Consider the following 17,577-nt stretch of genomic DNA (forward strand, 5'->3'; position numbering starts at 1 on the left):
TACAACAATCTTAATGACAGAGTGTTAAATGTTTTGTAAATTCCTCTGCGCTCCTTGTTTAAAATGTGTGTTTTCTTTGTAGTTAAAGGATTTCTTATAATAAAGCTCTGTTACAAAATGATGACCATATAAAAGAGAGAGAGAGGAGAATAACAAACACATAGTTTCAGCAAAAGCTTTTTACCCCTTTATCGCCCTGGACTTTGCAATCGCAAGAACTGAGCTTGCTGGGCTGAAAATTGTTTGCCTACACCTTCCTGAAAGAGTCTTTGACTTGGTAAGTGTGTGCCATGCATACTTTTCATGTTACACCATGAGTGCCACTTAGCAACTCTGCTAGCCCCGAGCAGCACGGGGTGAGTGCCCGACAGGCTTTTAGAAGGCTTGGATGCCAGGGCACATTCCAGCCCATTCACAGAAAGGAGACTGCAGCGCGCCCTTCCCTGCGAGGGGCAAGGAAGCCGTCCCCCCGTGCCCGCCCACTCGCCCTCCCTGCTTTGTGGGAGAATTATTAGTCAACGGTGGAGGGGCAGTGGAGGACTTCACGTGTTTTAATCCCTCCCCTGGAGCTTCCTTTCTTTGATGTACGTTGCATCCTTTAAGCAAGTGGTGCAAAATGGCTGCAGGGTGGATTGGCTCTCCCGTTCACAGCTTTCTGCCTGGGTTGATTTGTAAACTCTGCATCTGTCCTTCTCAGGGATGGCTGAAAAGCTTCAGTGTGAGAGGTACAAAAAATTAGTCCCTTTTCCTTAAAATTACTGTCTTCTAATAAATAGCCAGATTTGAGCAAGGGCTAGTATGGGTGAAAAGTGGCCCTTGGAAATACAGAACTTTCACACTTAACCAGTTCTCAAATCTGTGTTAGTTATGTGGGGGTGGGGTGGGGATGTGATGAGAGGGCTCATCCGCGCTCGTCCGCAACAGAAAAGTTATTTCCACGTTGGGCTGGGGTTCCAGGGAGCTGGGTTCTAGCCATGGTTCTGAGCTGTGGGACCTCAAGCAGCTCTCAGCCTCCCTGGGCTTCTGTTTCCCCAGTTAAAAATAAGAGGATGAGTCACAGCTAACTGGTCTAGGGTGTGTGCTGAGTGCCATGCAAGCAGTGTTTCTTTTTGTCCTCACAGCAATCCGTTGAGGTGGCCAGTAACATGCTCCCATTTTTCAGATGAGGAAACTGAGGCTCAGGGAGGTTAGGTACTTGTCCCAGATCCCATAGCTGCTCAGTGGCTTGGAATCTAGTTCAGTTTGACTTCCACATCCACACTGTTGACCACTGTATTATATTATGAGGTCCTGCATATCTGTGTGATTGTCTGTGTGTGTCTGGGGCAGGAGGAGCTACCGATAATTCTCGACTCCTTCGTAGGCTGCGTGTAGACTTGGGAGAATTTTAAGAAGTAAATGAATCCAGAAAGCTGGATTTTTTTTTTTTTTACTCCCGAGCCAACGCAGTCCCTTCGGCCGGCAAGAGGGACAGACAGAAAGACATCAAATGGAAAGTTTCTGGACCCCAGGCTTCCCCAGGGGCGGCTCTTCTCCGTGCTCCGGTTTAGGGCTTGCTGTGCTTTTACAGGAGTGGAAAAACACACACGTTACAAGGCATTTAACAGACAGACAGGCGCACGGAGGAATGTAAAGGCTGGGCCGGGGGCGGGCGTGGGGGGCGCGCGGCCGAGCGAAGCCCCGCGAACTGGGGAGCAAAGGGCGGGAGCTGGCGAGCGGCGTCCCGGCCCCGCGCGCTCCTCCCGGCGGCTCCGGACAGCGCGCACTCCTCCTCCCTGTGGCTCCGGGCGCCCCGGGCCCCGCGCGCTCGGAGCGGAGACGCGGGGCGGGAGGTGCGCGCGCCCGGGCCGCGGGCCGCCCGCGCGGCGGGGCTGCTGGGAGTGCTCGGCTCTGTGAGAATCCTGGGAGCTGGTGATGTCAGACTCGCTGGGTCATTTGAAGGTTAGCAGCCCGGGAAGGGTTCACCGAAAGTTCACTCGCATATATTAGGCAATTCAATCTTTCATTCTGTGTGACAGAAGTAGTAGGAAGTGAGCTGTTCAGAGGCAGGAGGGTCTATTCTTTGCCAAAGGGGGGACCAGAGTCCCCGCGCGAGCCGCCTGAGGACGGGGATGCCGAGGACGCGCGCGAGCCGGGCAGGGCTGGTCTGGGCACCGTCCGGGTAGGATCCGCACCGCATTCCGAAGGCTTTTTGCAGGCGTCTGCCTAGAAGGAGAACTTGGACTCTTTCTGGGAACCCCCCGCCCCGGCTGGATTGGCCGAGCAAGCCTGGAAAATGGTAAATGATCATTTGGATCAATTACAGGCTTTTAGCTGGCTTGTCTGTCATAATTCATGATTCGAGGCTGGGAAAAAGACCAACAGCCTACGTGCCAAAAAGGGGGCAGAGTTTGATGGAGTTGGGTGGACTTTTCTATGCCATTTGCCTCCACACCTAGAGGATAAGCACTTTTGCAGACATTCGGTGCAGGGGAGATCATGTTTGACTGTATGGATGTCCTGTCAGTGAGTCCTGGGCAAATCCTGGATTTCTACACTGCGAGCCCGTCTTCCTGCATGCTCCAGGAGAAAGCTCTCAAAGCATGCTTCAGTGGATTGACCCAAACCGAATGGCAGCATCGGCACACTGCGCAATGTAGGTTTATTTTTTCCCTTCTTCTACCAAGAAAAAAATATGAATTGTCTCGCTTGCATGCAATGAAGACATTGGAAACAAATTGCACTGGTAGCCAGACAAAGGATTTAATGATTTAATGCTGAAAGGGTGTGCTATGCTGGTGTGCATATTGATTCCCTCTGCTGAAAATTTCCTGTTAGATGTTTTCTTCCCAAACAACCCCTGCCGACCCCTGCTTCTCTCCTTACCGAGCCTACAGTCCCTTGAAAACAGTTTTAGAAAATGTGCATGGAGGGGGGAATAAGTAGAGTGACCACAGGACTTTGAAACATTCTTCAAGTGAGGCAATTTGACAACGTTTGTACAGTTTTTACTAAGATATATGCAGAGGGGAATTTAACTTTGCTGTTCTTTGGATTAGCTCCTAGTTATATGTATATCCCCCCTTGTGTGTTTCACAAGTCCAAAGTAATTAAAATATGACATCTTCCTTGCAAGGAATTTAGCCTAATTAAGGTTGCTGCTGCTCCTGAAGTTCATAAACCACCAGTTAAAGCTGCCTCCGCCAATGTTTTCCTTGCGGAGGAAAGGCAATATTTCTTAGCATTGACCCTGCTGCCACCTTTCCGAGTCACTTTGTTGCTCTAAGAAGTTGCTGTTTTGCTAGAAAACTACTGGCAATGAACACCCCTTGGGCTGAGCCATCCATTATTTCCATATCTTGCAATTCAGCCGGGAACCTGGACGTCGGTTAAAGGAAAGGAAACATAAGTGGGGTAGCCCAGTTTTTTAAAAAAATATTGACTATTTGGTTATCTGATTCTGAGAGGGTGCCGAGGCACGCACTGGTCAACAGTAGCCTGGCTGCAGGCTTGAGAAATGACCAGCAGTCCCAGAAAATCCCACCTTCGGGTGGCTGTAGTGGGAGCCTGCTGGACGCATCGCTGCCCTGACAGTGATTTAGATAAATGGCTCAGCTATCTATCAAAATGTTTTTAGTACTTTATTTGACAATTCATTGGAGCATTAGCCTGAAAATGACATTTTAAATCTTTGTTTTCAAAGAGGTCAAAGTTTAACTGGAAGAAATTGAGTTTTCCTAATAACATGATGGCTTATCTAAAGAGAGGGAAGAAAAAGGAGAGAGAGGGGACAATGACAAGATTTAAATCGTCCTCTTATGAAACTTTTTCTTAAGAATAAACACTTGCTTCAGGGGTCCAGGAAATCAACAGGTTTGTAGCTGAAAAGTCAATAACCATCTGATGCCAACAGTCTAGCTGTCTGACAGCATTTCGTAGAGCCATAACCAGGGTAAAAAGAGTATCATTTTCGGAAGGCGTCCTCATTTTCAGCTGCTCCTCAAATGCTTTTTCTTTCCTACTGCCTATTTTCTTTCTGGAGAGCTCAAAGAAGCTGTTAGAAAATAATTTTCCAACCCACGAACAGATCTTTTAGACCCTACCCTCCTCCTCTCTGTAGCAATTAAAACAGTATGAACAATTTCATTTGGAATCTTAGGGAACTAGGGCTCCCTCAAACTTTTTCTTGTGAGAGAAAGTTTTAATGAAACGTTTTTTAACAAAGGAAAAAAGAATGCTCAGGACCCTGGCGTCAAGCTATTAGACCTAGTAGAGGTTTTACAAGTAGACATTCTTCCTTTCGTAATTAACTCTCCAAAAGTGCCTATTAAGTTGCAGGAGTTTGGGGGGGAACTTTGTTTGTTCTTGAACAAGTTAAACAAGGGATTTGCCTTATCTGGGGAGAGGCTAGTGGTGAATGTGTCATTCACCTAGGGCCAGCTGATAAGCAAGAAGTGTTGATAACAGCAAAGTTCAGCTAATCAAAGAAGCTTGCATTAGACAAAGTAAATAAAGGCAAATGACAAAGGGATTTCAGAAATTTCAGTGTCTTATTTTTGTAAGCAGGGCAATTAGGGCTCACTGTGGTCTATTTCACAAGGGTTTGGATCCCACCCCCGGACTCCAGGTTAAATGAATAGAGTGTAAATATCGCTTAGGCCCCTGCAGAGTCGCACAAACCGCTTTAGGACAGGTCAGTTTAGTTGTTCAAGTGGTTTAAGTTTTTAAGCATAAATAAAAGTTCTGACACAGCTTTGCCACGCGGTGTTTGGCTCAGGGTGGCACAGCCAGTTAGGGCTTTTGAAGTTAAAGCATATTAGGGCCCTGTTTGTATAAGTACAAACATAAAAACCGCAACCTTTTCCATTTTACTCAATGACTGTTTTGACAAGAAGCAGATCTGTTTGTGCTCTTAACACAGAGGAAACAGTGGGCCAGAAGGGAAAAAATAGTACTAAATTCTAACCGAAACTATTTTCTGCTTTGAGATCCTACTTATTTTTTTATGGTGTGTCTGTGTCTGTGTAGGAATTGGAGTAAACCCTTTGAATGTACAACACACCAGAAGCATTCTTTGAAAGGTGTTAGAATATTCTCTTTATTTTCCCTTTTAATTTTAAGACAGAAAAATGATATGCCAACCAGCTGTCGGTTGGAGTAGGGCCTGTGAATTGCTTCTAAAAATTCGAAGTCAGGAGTAGCGAGTTACTAAGGGAACATGGTGTAAATAATATGATTTAAGACGGCCCCTGGAGGTGTCAGAGTCACTAGGTCTCTGTTCAGGTGCCTCCTGGATTACCTTGGGTTTAGGCTGCTCCAGATGTTTTCAGCATTAATTGCTCAGTGAGCGTAAGATAAAGCCTAATATTTGTGGTCTAAATATAGTAGTTGCTTTCGGTGAAATCATGAGTGTGACAACTTCTTGGCCCTTTTCCCTGTCTTCTCCCTGCTCATAGCACATCAAAAGAAAAAAGGAAAAACAGATTTTCTTTTCTAACAAGGAGAAATAATCTGTTTTTTAAAACAAACAGTATCGATGTTATGATTTAGGAAGGAAAGACGTCTCCTTTCCAAAGCACTGGGACCTGAATTTTAAGTATTAAACAGTATCTAAATCCTCTCCTAGTGAGATATAAATTGGGGTCAAAGTGGCAAAATCAAAGATACCCTCTGAAAGAGAGACTAAATAAAGGCTGACAGCCACCGTATGAACTGAATGGGGTTTTGAATAAATATTTCAGTGAAAAGGCTCAATTGTTTTTCTAAAGTAGGACATAATTTTCTGCTTCTCGGCCACATGACAGTGGTAACTAACACCATCAGAAAGAAGAAAAGAAAAGGGAATTCTACTTAAATCTCAGGGAGTGCAGGATAGGGCTGTTTGTAAACAAGTGGAAGATTCACAAAGTTTTCCTTCCCCCTAGGAAAAAATAATTACTAAAATTTTTTCAGTATCCAGGTAACTCGGCACTTTGGGTAGGGAGGCACTGATGTGCAACTTACAAGAAAAAATGCAGAAGTTTAAATTTTATCACCAGAAAAGGATAGACTCCCGAAAAAATAGATCAGAATGCTAGGAGAGGTAGTCATGTGTCCCTTAAGCTTAGGCTGTGGAATGGATGTGGAAACTCTTGGTAGCATTTGATTTCCCAGCCCAAATGCAAAGCCCTCACATCAGAACTAGGCCTTTCTTCTCTTAGTAGATAAATGACCAGCAGCGCAATTTCTGATAGGTTCGCTGACCTGAACCAGAAGTTTTCTTCTCATTTTTGGAAGCCTGGGGCTCTGACCATATATAACCAGTCGGTATTGTCACGAACTTTGCTTTAAAGCACAAAAGAAAGTTCTTCTGGATATCAGGTGCTTATAATTTCCCTTCAACATGTTAAGCCCCAGAGATGGCTAAAAAAAGAAAGAAAACCTTACCGTTTTCTCCTTTCTACATTCTTGTGACATGTAATGCATAGATAATCTCAGGAGGGAAATACGTGATAAATGATGAAGATTATAAATTCTGCTGTCAAGGAATTTAGAATTTTTAAAATCGAAAAAAATTTTTTTAAAGGCTGGGAATTTTTTAACTAGAAAGTTACTCTCTGCGAGGAAGATGAAGATGTAAAACCAAGTTGCAAAATAGAAAACTCTTCGAGTCGAACAGGACTTACGAAACAGTGAATGCACTGTTCATTTTAGAACATCTTAAAAAGAATCTTCTATAGAGTTTGAGTTACATGTAAGTGCCAATAAATTTCTTCCTAAATGACATTTTTATACTTTAAATGTTCTAATATAAATTCAGTTAACTATCAATTAACTAGATTATTTCGGAAATGGGAGTTTTTTGGTGAAGGTTAATCAGAAAAATCTGGGCTAAAAACCTTTCCAAAAGATATTAATGTAGAATTTTGCCTTTCAAATTACAGGGTAGTTATGTCAATCATACATCTCAGATTTTCTAGAATAACCCACTTTCAAATATACTGCCACAACTCCCACATAAGTCATTGAAATATGCCAGATATTTCAATATTATGACATCTCCTAGGGTTGCCCCTTGCACCCAGGAGTGGCACAGAAAGCCTTTGTTTGGACTTGATGGTCAGTATAACTGGAGCACTCACAGCTTAATTTTTCTGTCATGACTGAAGATAGCCTTGTGCTTCTGGGTCATTCTTCTGAACACAAATTCCTTTTGTGGCAAAATGTAGATCTGTAAATAGAAGGCGTCCCTTGCAATATGGATTTAAGTATTATGACCATGGCTCTGATGCCAGCGTGTGTGTGTGTGTGTGTGTGTGTGTGTGTGTGTGTGTGTGTGTGTGTGTATTGGGAGGGGGGAGGGGTGGAATTATACGTTGAATCACTATGAACAAATCTGTATCAGTTCTTGGCCAGCTTCTTCGTAAAAAGTTGGAGTTGGAGGTGATGGAGAGAGGAGAGTTAACTCCAGTTTCAGATTTATCAGTATCCTGTCTGTAAGTGGCTTGGCCCAAGCACCTCTTGTTAAATAGGAGATGAGATAACCTGCCCATCTGTAAGATCTAATAACACAATCTAATCACTCAATATGTCACCCTGAATGCTCCTCTTTTCCTTCCCGCCTCCTTTGCTTCATCAAAAGAGGCGTGATTCCCGTCCCATCCCAGCCCCTAAACCCCTTCCGATGAATAAAAAATAAAGTTGCAAAAGTTCTCTCCACCTAGGCAGCCGTAGAGGGTGAGCCTGCAAGTATTCTATTATTTATCTGGAGCTTTCAGAGCTTCTTAGATGGGAATTCAGACAGGCAGTGGAACCGCTGACTTGCTTTTTCTCTGGCCTTGCAGGATGGGGAGCTGAAAGGGGGGCCATTCAGTAAGATAAGACTCCTGGTCCCCAGCACGATAAGGCAGGATAACAGGAACTGACGTCAGGAGGTGACCCAGCCTTGTTGAGCGTTTCCTCTCTCAGAGCACTGACTCCCCGGCAGCTGATGAAGCAAACTGGGACGGGGCGGGGGGAGCTGATTTTAACAAGGCTGATCGTGGGTGACAATGTCCCTCATTCCCGAAAGGAAATTTCTCTAAATGGAACAAAGACTGACTTGGGTGTGGTTTTAATAAAAGCAGATTCTGAGATTATAACTGCAATTTTAGGTTGTCATGTACTAGATCTTTGTTTCGCAGCTGTCAACAGTTTCCCTCTGATGTCTCAGAAGACAGTCTATCCGGCAGTCAAATATCATCCCCCGTGAACCCTGCTGACTCTCCACACAGAACCAGATGGGCGGAATTCACATTGTCAGAGTTAATCCCTGGGACTCCTGTTTACTTTTCTAAACACCGCGTTCCCACCCCATTGGCATCATCTGACAGCAGGTGAAAGCCACTGCATTTGCCACCAGCCCTGAAACTGCCTGGCAGTTTTTCCTTTCCTCTTTCCTTCTTCCTTTTCTCTTAAACTCAGATTAAAAAATTTTTTTTTTTTACTATTTCTTGCCCTTACAAGTGTCACCAATTTGAGGTCTGGAGAAGGAGAAATTCTAATGAAAGGGTCCTGTTTTATTTTTTCAAGTTCATGACTTCACAGTCTACTCTTGAAGATTGCTCTTTGTTTTGTTTTTTTTAACTTTGAGTATTGAATAAGGAGTTATTCTCCTGATTCGACTCAGATATAGTGAAATGTTTGTTTTTGTTGTTGATATTGATCAATTACTCTTCACCACTGATTAAATGTTATCAAATCAGGAAAAAAAATAGCTAAATTCAAAATACTGTGGTAGAAATGATGCAGATAAGACCAGATAAGATGAGTGTATCAGCTAACCTGAAAACGAAGCTTTGGATCACATTTCTCCTAATACTTCCCTAATTTTCAGAGCAAACGAAGACCTCAGTAATATATACCTCTTCTCAAAAATATTAAAGCTTTGGGGGCTACGGTACCTTTGTCTTATCAGAGTTCATGATTATAAAAAGGCTGATGATCTGAAGGCTGTTTCAGCTTCAAAAGATTTTTTAGGGTCTGGCCTATTGGAAACCTTGGGGGTATAATTAACTAAAATGGAAATGGAGGCAAGCGAAATTTAGTACCTGATGTTTTAATTTAGCTCAGTACTGCCATGTGTTGTTGAAGAGAATTCTTAAAGGCAAACATAATTATTTCATTATGGTCCTCAGAATGCTTTCATTGGCTTTAATGACAAGAAGCTGTGTAAAAAGGCATACATTTTAATTAGTCCTTATATTTACATCAGATAAATAACAAATAATTGATGAAAAACAAGTCTTTGGGATGGATGATTTCACATAGTGCGATGGTTACAGTTTAATGATGAAACATTTCTCTGTTGCTTTGCATTTTAATTATCCAGACATTACAGTAGCAGTGCTGTGGAGCTAAAATACCATTGTTGCCATTTTATTACAAAAAAATCACTATTAATGCCCGTGAATCGGAAGTGGGAAAAGGTAGCTAGAAGCGTATCTCAGAGGAAGTAAATTGCCAGTCCCATTAATTTTACTATGTTTGTTAGCATTCATTTTGATCACTTTTATCTTTTACCCTTCATCTTTTTGGATTAAGACAGTCAGGGGTTTCACACGCGTTTTTATGATTACCTCTCCTAAATACCGTTCTTTCTGTCTTGCTGGCTGTGTTGAAGACTTGCCTGAAAGTACCTTGCCAAGTGTGTCCTGGAAACTCAGAGAGCCTTCTCCCACATGATAGGCACACTTTACCTTTGATCTTATATGAAAACCCATTTCACATGATTCATCTGTTTTGGTGTACAGAACACTAATTGTTATTATTGATTTTAAATTCCGTGACCATTACAAGTAACCCGGATGACTGGCAGATAAAGGGTAATAATCCATGGAGTTCTGGAACTGTGTCATGTTTGTCTGGAGTACTTTATGTGATCAATATTAACTGCCCCATTGAAACTAACTGCTGTATCAAATAACAGTCAATCAAATGAATGTGCTTAGAGATTATTTATTGAAAGCTTTAATTGTTCACTGGGGCCCTGCTTATCAGAGGAAACAATAGGAACTAGAGACAGGATGAACGGGTTTGGATTTGCTGAGAAAGTCGGAGGATGCAGATGAAGGCCGTCTTTCTGCTTCCTGGGCCAGAGTTTCCAGAAACCCATGTTGGGTTTCTAGCGGCACAAGTCCTAAATGGGCTTACAGAGGTTATCCTGCCACCTGTACAAGGAGGCGCTCTAGAGAGGTAGGGGTGGTGAGTTCCTTGCCCTCAGCCCAGAGGCTGTGGAGTTGTTACTCTGAGAGTTTTACGGCGGCCTCTCTGCCTGCTCACGCACATGCGTTACCCTGCGAGCATCTCTCCGTCTGTGGTCCACGCGCTGCCCGTGGGCTGAGAAATAGCCTGCCTTGACACGGGATCGATGTCTATGGCCATGACTTGGGACACTGCAGGATTTGTAATATAATAGCTAACGTAAATGAGGATTCTACTCTGCCCAGAAAACACACAGAGGTCCCCGAGTAGAGCTTCTCTGGTTTCAGCCTGACACTGCGGCTTGCATGCCTTCACTAACAGCGACCGTGTTTGTCGAGTTGGCATCTCTTTCCTCTGTGAAATGGTTCCTCTGACTGTGGCTCATCACCCGGGGGACCATACTTCCTATTTGTCACAGTGGGACAGCACTGTGGTCCTGATGCAGTGGCATCCATTTGGAACAAATAATTGGCTTTTACACCTGAGCATTGTCACCTTCCAGGTGGTCACGGTACACTTTGCCCAGAGATGCTGTCAGGGGCCAGTACATTTCGATTACTCACTGATGGATTCCATCTTGCAGAGTCCTGTTCAACGAATGGCTCTTGGATGTCTGCTGTGTGCCAGGCTCCCTGATGTGTTCAGGGGTTGGTGGGAGGCGGGGGACAGGACGGACACACCAAGATGAAGCCCATGTGGTCCCTGCTCTCTTGACTCACAATGTACGGGAGACGCTTGTATACACATGTCACTGTGACACAGCCCCCTGTAACACAAACACAATCTCCTCAGGACTTTGAACCTGAGTTTGATTACAGAAAGAACTAAAACCCACTGAGAACCAGAGCTAGTGCATAAGAGGAGGATCACATAGGTTACGCATTTTTGTCATAAGGAGCAGGAAAGAAGTTTTTCTGGGGGTAGGCTGCAGAGGTACATTCTAAGTGCAGTTTATGATGCAGAATTTTAAACTACGCAGTGGGATAAGTGCATACCTTCTGAACTTGCTTCTTGAAGATTCATATGGATGTTTCGAGTGTCTGTTAAATAATGTTCTTTGGGGGTTAGGTCTATTAGATTATATATTTTTTTAAATCAGTTAAAAATTTTATTGGAGTATAGTTGATTTACAGTGTTGTGTTAGTTTCAGGTGTCCAGCTAAGTGATTCAGTTATACATATAGACATATCCATTCTTTTTCAGATTCTTTTCCCATATAGGTTATTACAGAATATTGATTAGAGTTCCGTGTGCTATACAGTAGGTCCTTGCTGGTTACCTATTTTATATAGTAGTGTGCATATGTTAATCCCAAGCTCCTAATTTATCCCTCCCCACCACGTTTTCCCTTTGGTAACCATAAGTTTGTTTTTGAAATCTGTGAGTCTGTTTCTGATTTGTAAATAAGTTCATTTATGTCATTTTTTAAAACTTAGATTCCACATACAAGTGATATCATATGGTATTTGTCTTTCTTTTTCTGACTTAACTTCACTTAGTATGATAATCTCTAGGTCCATCCATGTTGCTGCATTATTTCTTTTTTATGGCTGAGTAATATTCCATTGTGTATATATGTACCACATCTTCTTTATCCATTTGTTTGTTGATGGACATTTAGGTTGCTTCCATGTCTTGGCTGTTGTATCACTTCTTTCTTTATGATTGTTTTTGTGACATCTTGCTGTGTAACAAACTGCCCCCAAAAGTAGTGGCCTAACAATGTATTATCTCATTATTCTGTGGGTGGACTGGGCTCAGCTGGGCAGATTTTCTGCTCCACATGATGTCAGATGAGGCTGCAGCTCCCAGGGCTAAAATGGGCTGGAAGTCTGTCACTGCTGGTGCCCAGGGCTGGCAGTGGATGTTGGTTGGTGGCAGAGAGCTCAGCCGGGCTGTCACCTGAGGTAGCTGCGTGTGCCTCGTGCTTCTCTCTGCGTAGTGGCAATATTCCGAGAGGGGGGGCGTGGAAGCTCCCAGGCCTCGGAAAGGCTGGGGCAGAGCTGGCGTGCGGTCACTGTCACCACCTGCTGTCGGGGTTGTGGCATGGGCCAGCTCGCCTTCAGTACGGCTACCTGTCCATGGGGAGGGACCAAAAACACGCAGCCGTCTTTGGTCACCACAGCAGTCATCACAACCATGCCCTAGAACACAAAAGAAATGATTGTCTTCTGACAATAGAGACCAACTAAAAGAGCTGTGGTGGGGTGTTTAGTTTGCTTTCTGGGCTGGTTAAATTTTTAACAAGATTCTACTCTAATGACTGTACCTACATCATTATCACAGGCAATCCTGTGAGGCAGGTACGATTTGCCTCTTTTTACGGAAGAGGAACTTGAGGCTCAGAGAAGGTCAGTTTGACAGCAGTTTGACCCTGTCACCCGATAGCCGAGTGAAGACTTCCTGGAAGATATTTATGCCCCAGTAATACCAAGAAGGGACCATGGAGTGCTTTGGTTTTGGGAAAAGGTGGAAAAGAGAGAGAGAGGTGAAGAACTGTCCCACAGAATTTCCTCTGATGACATTATTTCTCTCATAGAAGCCACAGCCTTTTAAATTGTGGAAGAAACCAGGAGGCTCTTTACTCTTGTTTTCCATCCTGTTTGTTGTTAGTGTCTGCGCTGGCCTGGTCCCTCTATGGCTCACAGGAGGCGGGGTCGGGATCAGTCTTGTGTTTGCTGAGGAATTGCAGGGAGGTGAGAGATGAGAAAGAAGGTTTTCTTGTTCTTCTGGTTCACTCAGAACTCTCATCTGGAGATGGGTACCGGTGGTGGTACCTCCTAGTCAGCCAGCACTATTGCGACTTCCATTACTGGAAAAACAGGAAGAAAAAAAGAAAAGTTTCCAGGAGACACTGAAAAATTGATATTTTGGTATTTGCCGCGTAGTTTGTTTAGACGGTCCCAAACCTATGAAAACTGACTATTTAATGAAGTTTATGTGGATCAAGATGATGATGACTAGCCTCTCACATAATGCTCTTAGTTCAGTGGTTTCAAACACAGTTTGCTCTTCATATCGACAGGTTCCACATCTGCGGATTTGACCAATCTCAGATGGAAAATATTCAGAAAAAAAATTCCAGAATGTTCCAAAAAGCAAAACTTGAATTTGCTGCACAGCTGGCAACTATTTACACAGTATTTACATTGTATTTGCAACTATTTACATAGCGCCTACATTGTATTAGGCATTGTAAGTCATCTAGAGACGATTTAACGCATATGGTGGATGTGTAGGTTATATGCAAATAGTACGCCATTTTATATAAGGGACTTGAGCATCCAGAGATTTTGTTGTCCACGGGGATCCTGAAACCAATGCCCCAAAGATATGAAGGGGTGACTTCTATTTTAAGTGCAATATATTGTTCTGTACTTGGGATTTTTACATACCGTGTTCTACCTGTTTCTTTTGTTTGAAATCTAGTTGTTGAATTATGGATTTTGAGGAGACAGACGGGCTAACTGAAGTGACTGTTTACGGGTCATGTAATGGGTTCTAGGTGGATGCTCCATGCGTTCCTCTGTGTATAGCGTGGTACAGTGGAGCTGGCACTCTTCATGCACTGCCTTTGCTGTTGCCTCAGTGGTTTTCTTCTGTACCATTGGTCCATAACACTTACCTTGCAAGCTTACCATAGACTTAAATAAGAGAGTTTCTTTAAAGTACCTGACACCTAATACTCAGTAAATAATTTTCCCCCAGTACTTTACTATGAAAAAATTTTTAACTGCAGGAAAGTTGAAAGAACTTTACAGGGAACCCTGGGATACTTACTACCATATTGACCATTAAAGTTACCAGGTTTGTTTTCTGTGTTTCTTCTCATTTCTCCTTTTTAGTGTGTGTTGTTTCATTTTGTTTTATTGACTGGGTTCCCTTACTAACCTGGGAAGTCTTTTGAGGTCAGATACGGTGTGCTTTACCTCTGTCTTCCCAATATGGTCGCATGGTATTAGTACAGCTGGTAAATACCTGGTCAGCACTCAGTTAATCATGGTTGAGTCCATGGATATAGGTGTTCAAGCACACCACCCCTTAAGGTCCCAGATACCGGCACTCTACAGTAGAACTTCCTGCAAGGACGGGAACCATCTGTAATTCTGTGTTGTCCAGTACGGTGATGGCTGGTCATGTGGACCTATTGAGCACCTGAAATGTGGCCAGTATGTCTGAGGAACTGAATTTTTTATACTGTTTAATTCTAGTTCATTTAACTTTCAATAGCCACATGTGGCTAGTGACTACTGCATTGAACAACACAGCTCTATATACTCAGCTATTAATATTTTTTCAGTATTTGTGCATTCTCTTTATTTCCCTTTTCCTTTAGTCTCTATTATTCTCTCCTCTACTGCTGTTCAGGAGCTCTAATTATCTCTTTATGTAGCCGGTAAATAGACTGCAGGAGAATGTAAACAGAATACTGGAGGGTAGTGATTTCAGTCATTGTTTAACTTGTTTTCCTTCTGGGAGGAACCCTTTTTCCTGGGGCTTGCCAAATACTTAGCACTTATTTTGCCAACTCTTATTTTGCAGAGCTCAACCAGGATTTTCCCAGAATCCCAGTGGGCTGGACTTGAGGTCTGTTTCTTGCAGCAGCCCTATTGTGGGAGAATACAAATCCTAGTCCTGTGCTCCACACCTGCGTGGTTTTCAAATGGATATAGAGTATCTTCCAACCTTTTCCAGCTACTTTCAACTCTACTTAAACATTTTAAACTGCAGGGAGGCAGAGAGGAACGGACCATACTCTGTGGAAGCCTCAGTGTGTGTTCTAGAAAATGCCACGCTTTCTCTCCCCCAAGCACCTTCTGCTCGTATGTGTGTGCTCTGCTTCGTAACCCAGTGCCAGGCGCACAGTAGGTGCTCAGGAGATATCTCAGTATAGTTCAGTGAACACGAACTTGAAATTCAGAACATCTCAAGTGGTCTCTGCTTTTGCTTATTTGTATATTTGGGGGTCACTCAAAACACCTGAAGTAAACTGGAGGGAGTGGTTAGAACTTGGGAGGCCCACGTTGGCCGTGATGGCAAGCCCTTACAAACGTGTCAGCTGAAAAATTGGCCTGAAAATATGAGAACGTGGTATTTCCTTGGGCTTCTGGCACTCGCTTTGATATCCTTGGAATAGAATCTCTGATGGTACTTCCCGTTCACATTGCCACTCCTCCCTTCCTTCTTTTTTTGGTCCATCCCTAGAAATGGGGTGAAGAAATTAAATAGAAATAGGACCAAATTAACAATCAAGAGAAACTTTAAAAAAAATTTATTGAAGTATAGTTGATTTACAATGTTGTGTTAGTTTCTGGTGTACAGCAGAGTGACTCAGTTATACATATATATATTCTTTTTCATATTCTTTTCCATTATGTTTTATCACAGGATACTGAATATAGTTCCCTGTGCTGTACAGTAGGACCTTGTTGTTTATCCATTCTCTATGTAATAGTTTGCATCTGCTCACCCCAAACTCCCGATCCTTCCCTCCCCCACCCTTCCTCCCCCTTGGCAACCACAAGTCTATTCAGTCAAAAGAAAGTTTTGAACCAAGGTTTTTTTCCCTCCTGAATAGTTTCAAGTTGTGACTGATTTCTATTAAAATGAAACAACCGCCATCATCCTAATGAATATTTATTAAGTTCATATTATCTGCAGATTGTACCAAGTGCATAAAATGAATTCTGTCACCTCATTGTCACAGCAGCCTGAAGAGAAAGGCACTGTTATTGCTCCATTTTACAGATGAGAATGCCCAGACACAGAGCAGTTCAGGCGCCCACATCCATGAAGTAGGAGAAAGCGGGTCGAAGTCCCCCTCTCAGCTTTGTGTGACGTGGGTTTCCTTTCTTCTGCCAACTCTGCAAAGTAAACTCCCATGTTCTTTGCAGGGAGGGGGAATGAGGAAGGTTGGAAGCCCCAGAACCCACAGTCTAATAAAAGGGTTTCCAAGTGAAAGCTGGAAACAATACATTTTTAACAAAATGGGCATTTACTCTAATTGCTGTGCCCCTACTGTTCAATTCCTTTTTATGTCCTAATTCATTAAATTATGTGCACACACAGGCTTATTATTTACAGATGTATGCACTTTAAACGGGCTCATGTGAAACAGATGTTTCTCAAAAGGTAACTGAGGGCTAGTGATCTAAACCCTCCTTTAGTGGGTATCAAGTGAGTATTCCTGCCCATTACTTGCAGGGTTGTTGCTATTATTTTGAATTGCAGTGTCCAGTATGGGGAGGAGAAGCCAATCCGTCCTCTGGAGGAACAAATAAAAACACAACGACCCAATAAGCAGACATCTGCATCTCAAAATAAAAGAGGGCGCGTGTGCAGGTGACAGGCAGGTGGGCTCAGGGGGATATGAATGAGTTTTATAAGCAATTTGAAGAAAAAAGACCCATTGCGTTATAGGAGACTTTTTAATTTTTTAAGAGCCTTATTCTGTTATAGTATATCTTAATCATCACAGTCTTTGAATTCATAGCTGAGCAACTGTCATGCTCCTTTTTATCCAGAATGTCTTAGTTAATGTTTTTTTTTTTTGGCCATGCCGCACGGCTTGCGGGATCTTAGTTCCCTGACCAGGGAACCCAGGGCCCCAGCAGTAGAGGGCCAAGTCCTAACCACTGGACTGACAGGGAATTCCCTAGTTACTTATTTTTAGATGGAATTACTCCATTGCTCTTGTAACTGGCAGGAATGCATGCAGAGCTTGGACTGTGAAAGTGATGTCAAATTACTGTCTCCCAGGTTCTAAAAGAGTCAGGGTGGACTCTTTCCACAGGTTCTTCATGGCTCCAGATAAATCATCTTCAATTAATGATAACTATAGAATCAATTTCAGTTATGTATTGCTATGGAACAGAGCAACCCAAAACTTAGTGGCTTAAAACACAATTTATTATTCACTTTCAAGTTTCTGTCTCACTTGGGATCTTTCATGTGGCTGCAGTCAGATGGTTCCGGGGCTGGACTCCTCTTAGGGCCAGACGAGGCCGATGTTCACCATGGCTCCTGCATTCCATGTCCAGTTCCTCGGCTGAGGTTTCTGGAGCAGCTGGAGGCTGCGTGGACCTCTCTCTCTCCGCGGCCTCCTCTTGTGACATGGGCTTCCTTACAGGATGGTGGTCCCTGAGCTCTTCACATGGCTTCCCCCAGAATGAGCATTCCAAGAAACCCAGATGGAAGCTGCAAGGCCTCTTAGGATCTAGTCCCGTGTGTAACAGTGTTATTTTTGCCACGTCCTTTTGATCAAAAAGCAATCCCAGGGCTTCCCTGGTGGCGCAGCGGTTGCGCGTCTGCCTGCCGATGCAGGGGAACCGGGTTCGCGCCCCGGTCTGGGAGGGTCCCACATGCCGCGGAGCGGCT

The 17,577-nt window shown here is 43.5% G+C and overlaps 1 protein-coding gene across 2 annotated transcripts in view; it reads left to right on the top strand.

Moving 5' to 3' along the window:
* The first annotated feature begins 1,859 nt into the window (after positions 1-1,859).
* Positions 1,860-17,577, top strand: part of RARB (retinoic acid receptor beta) — a 188,676-nt gene continuing 172,958 nt past the window's right edge. The window contains exon 1 of one of the 2 annotated variants that reach the window (XM_028490331.2): positions 1,860-1,941. Coding sequence is in view for 1 of the 2 variants with exons in the window: in XM_007114403.2 (XP_007114465.1) it covers positions 2,479-2,635 (157 nt within the window). In the remaining variant the exon portion in view is untranslated. The other variant, XM_007114403.2, reaches the window with a different exon arrangement.

Source organism: Physeter macrocephalus, chromosome 1 (genome assembly GCF_002837175.3).
Source record: "Physeter macrocephalus isolate SW-GA chromosome 1, ASM283717v5, whole genome shotgun sequence".
Lineage (NCBI taxonomy): Eukaryota > Metazoa > Chordata > Mammalia > Artiodactyla > Physeteridae > Physeter > Physeter macrocephalus.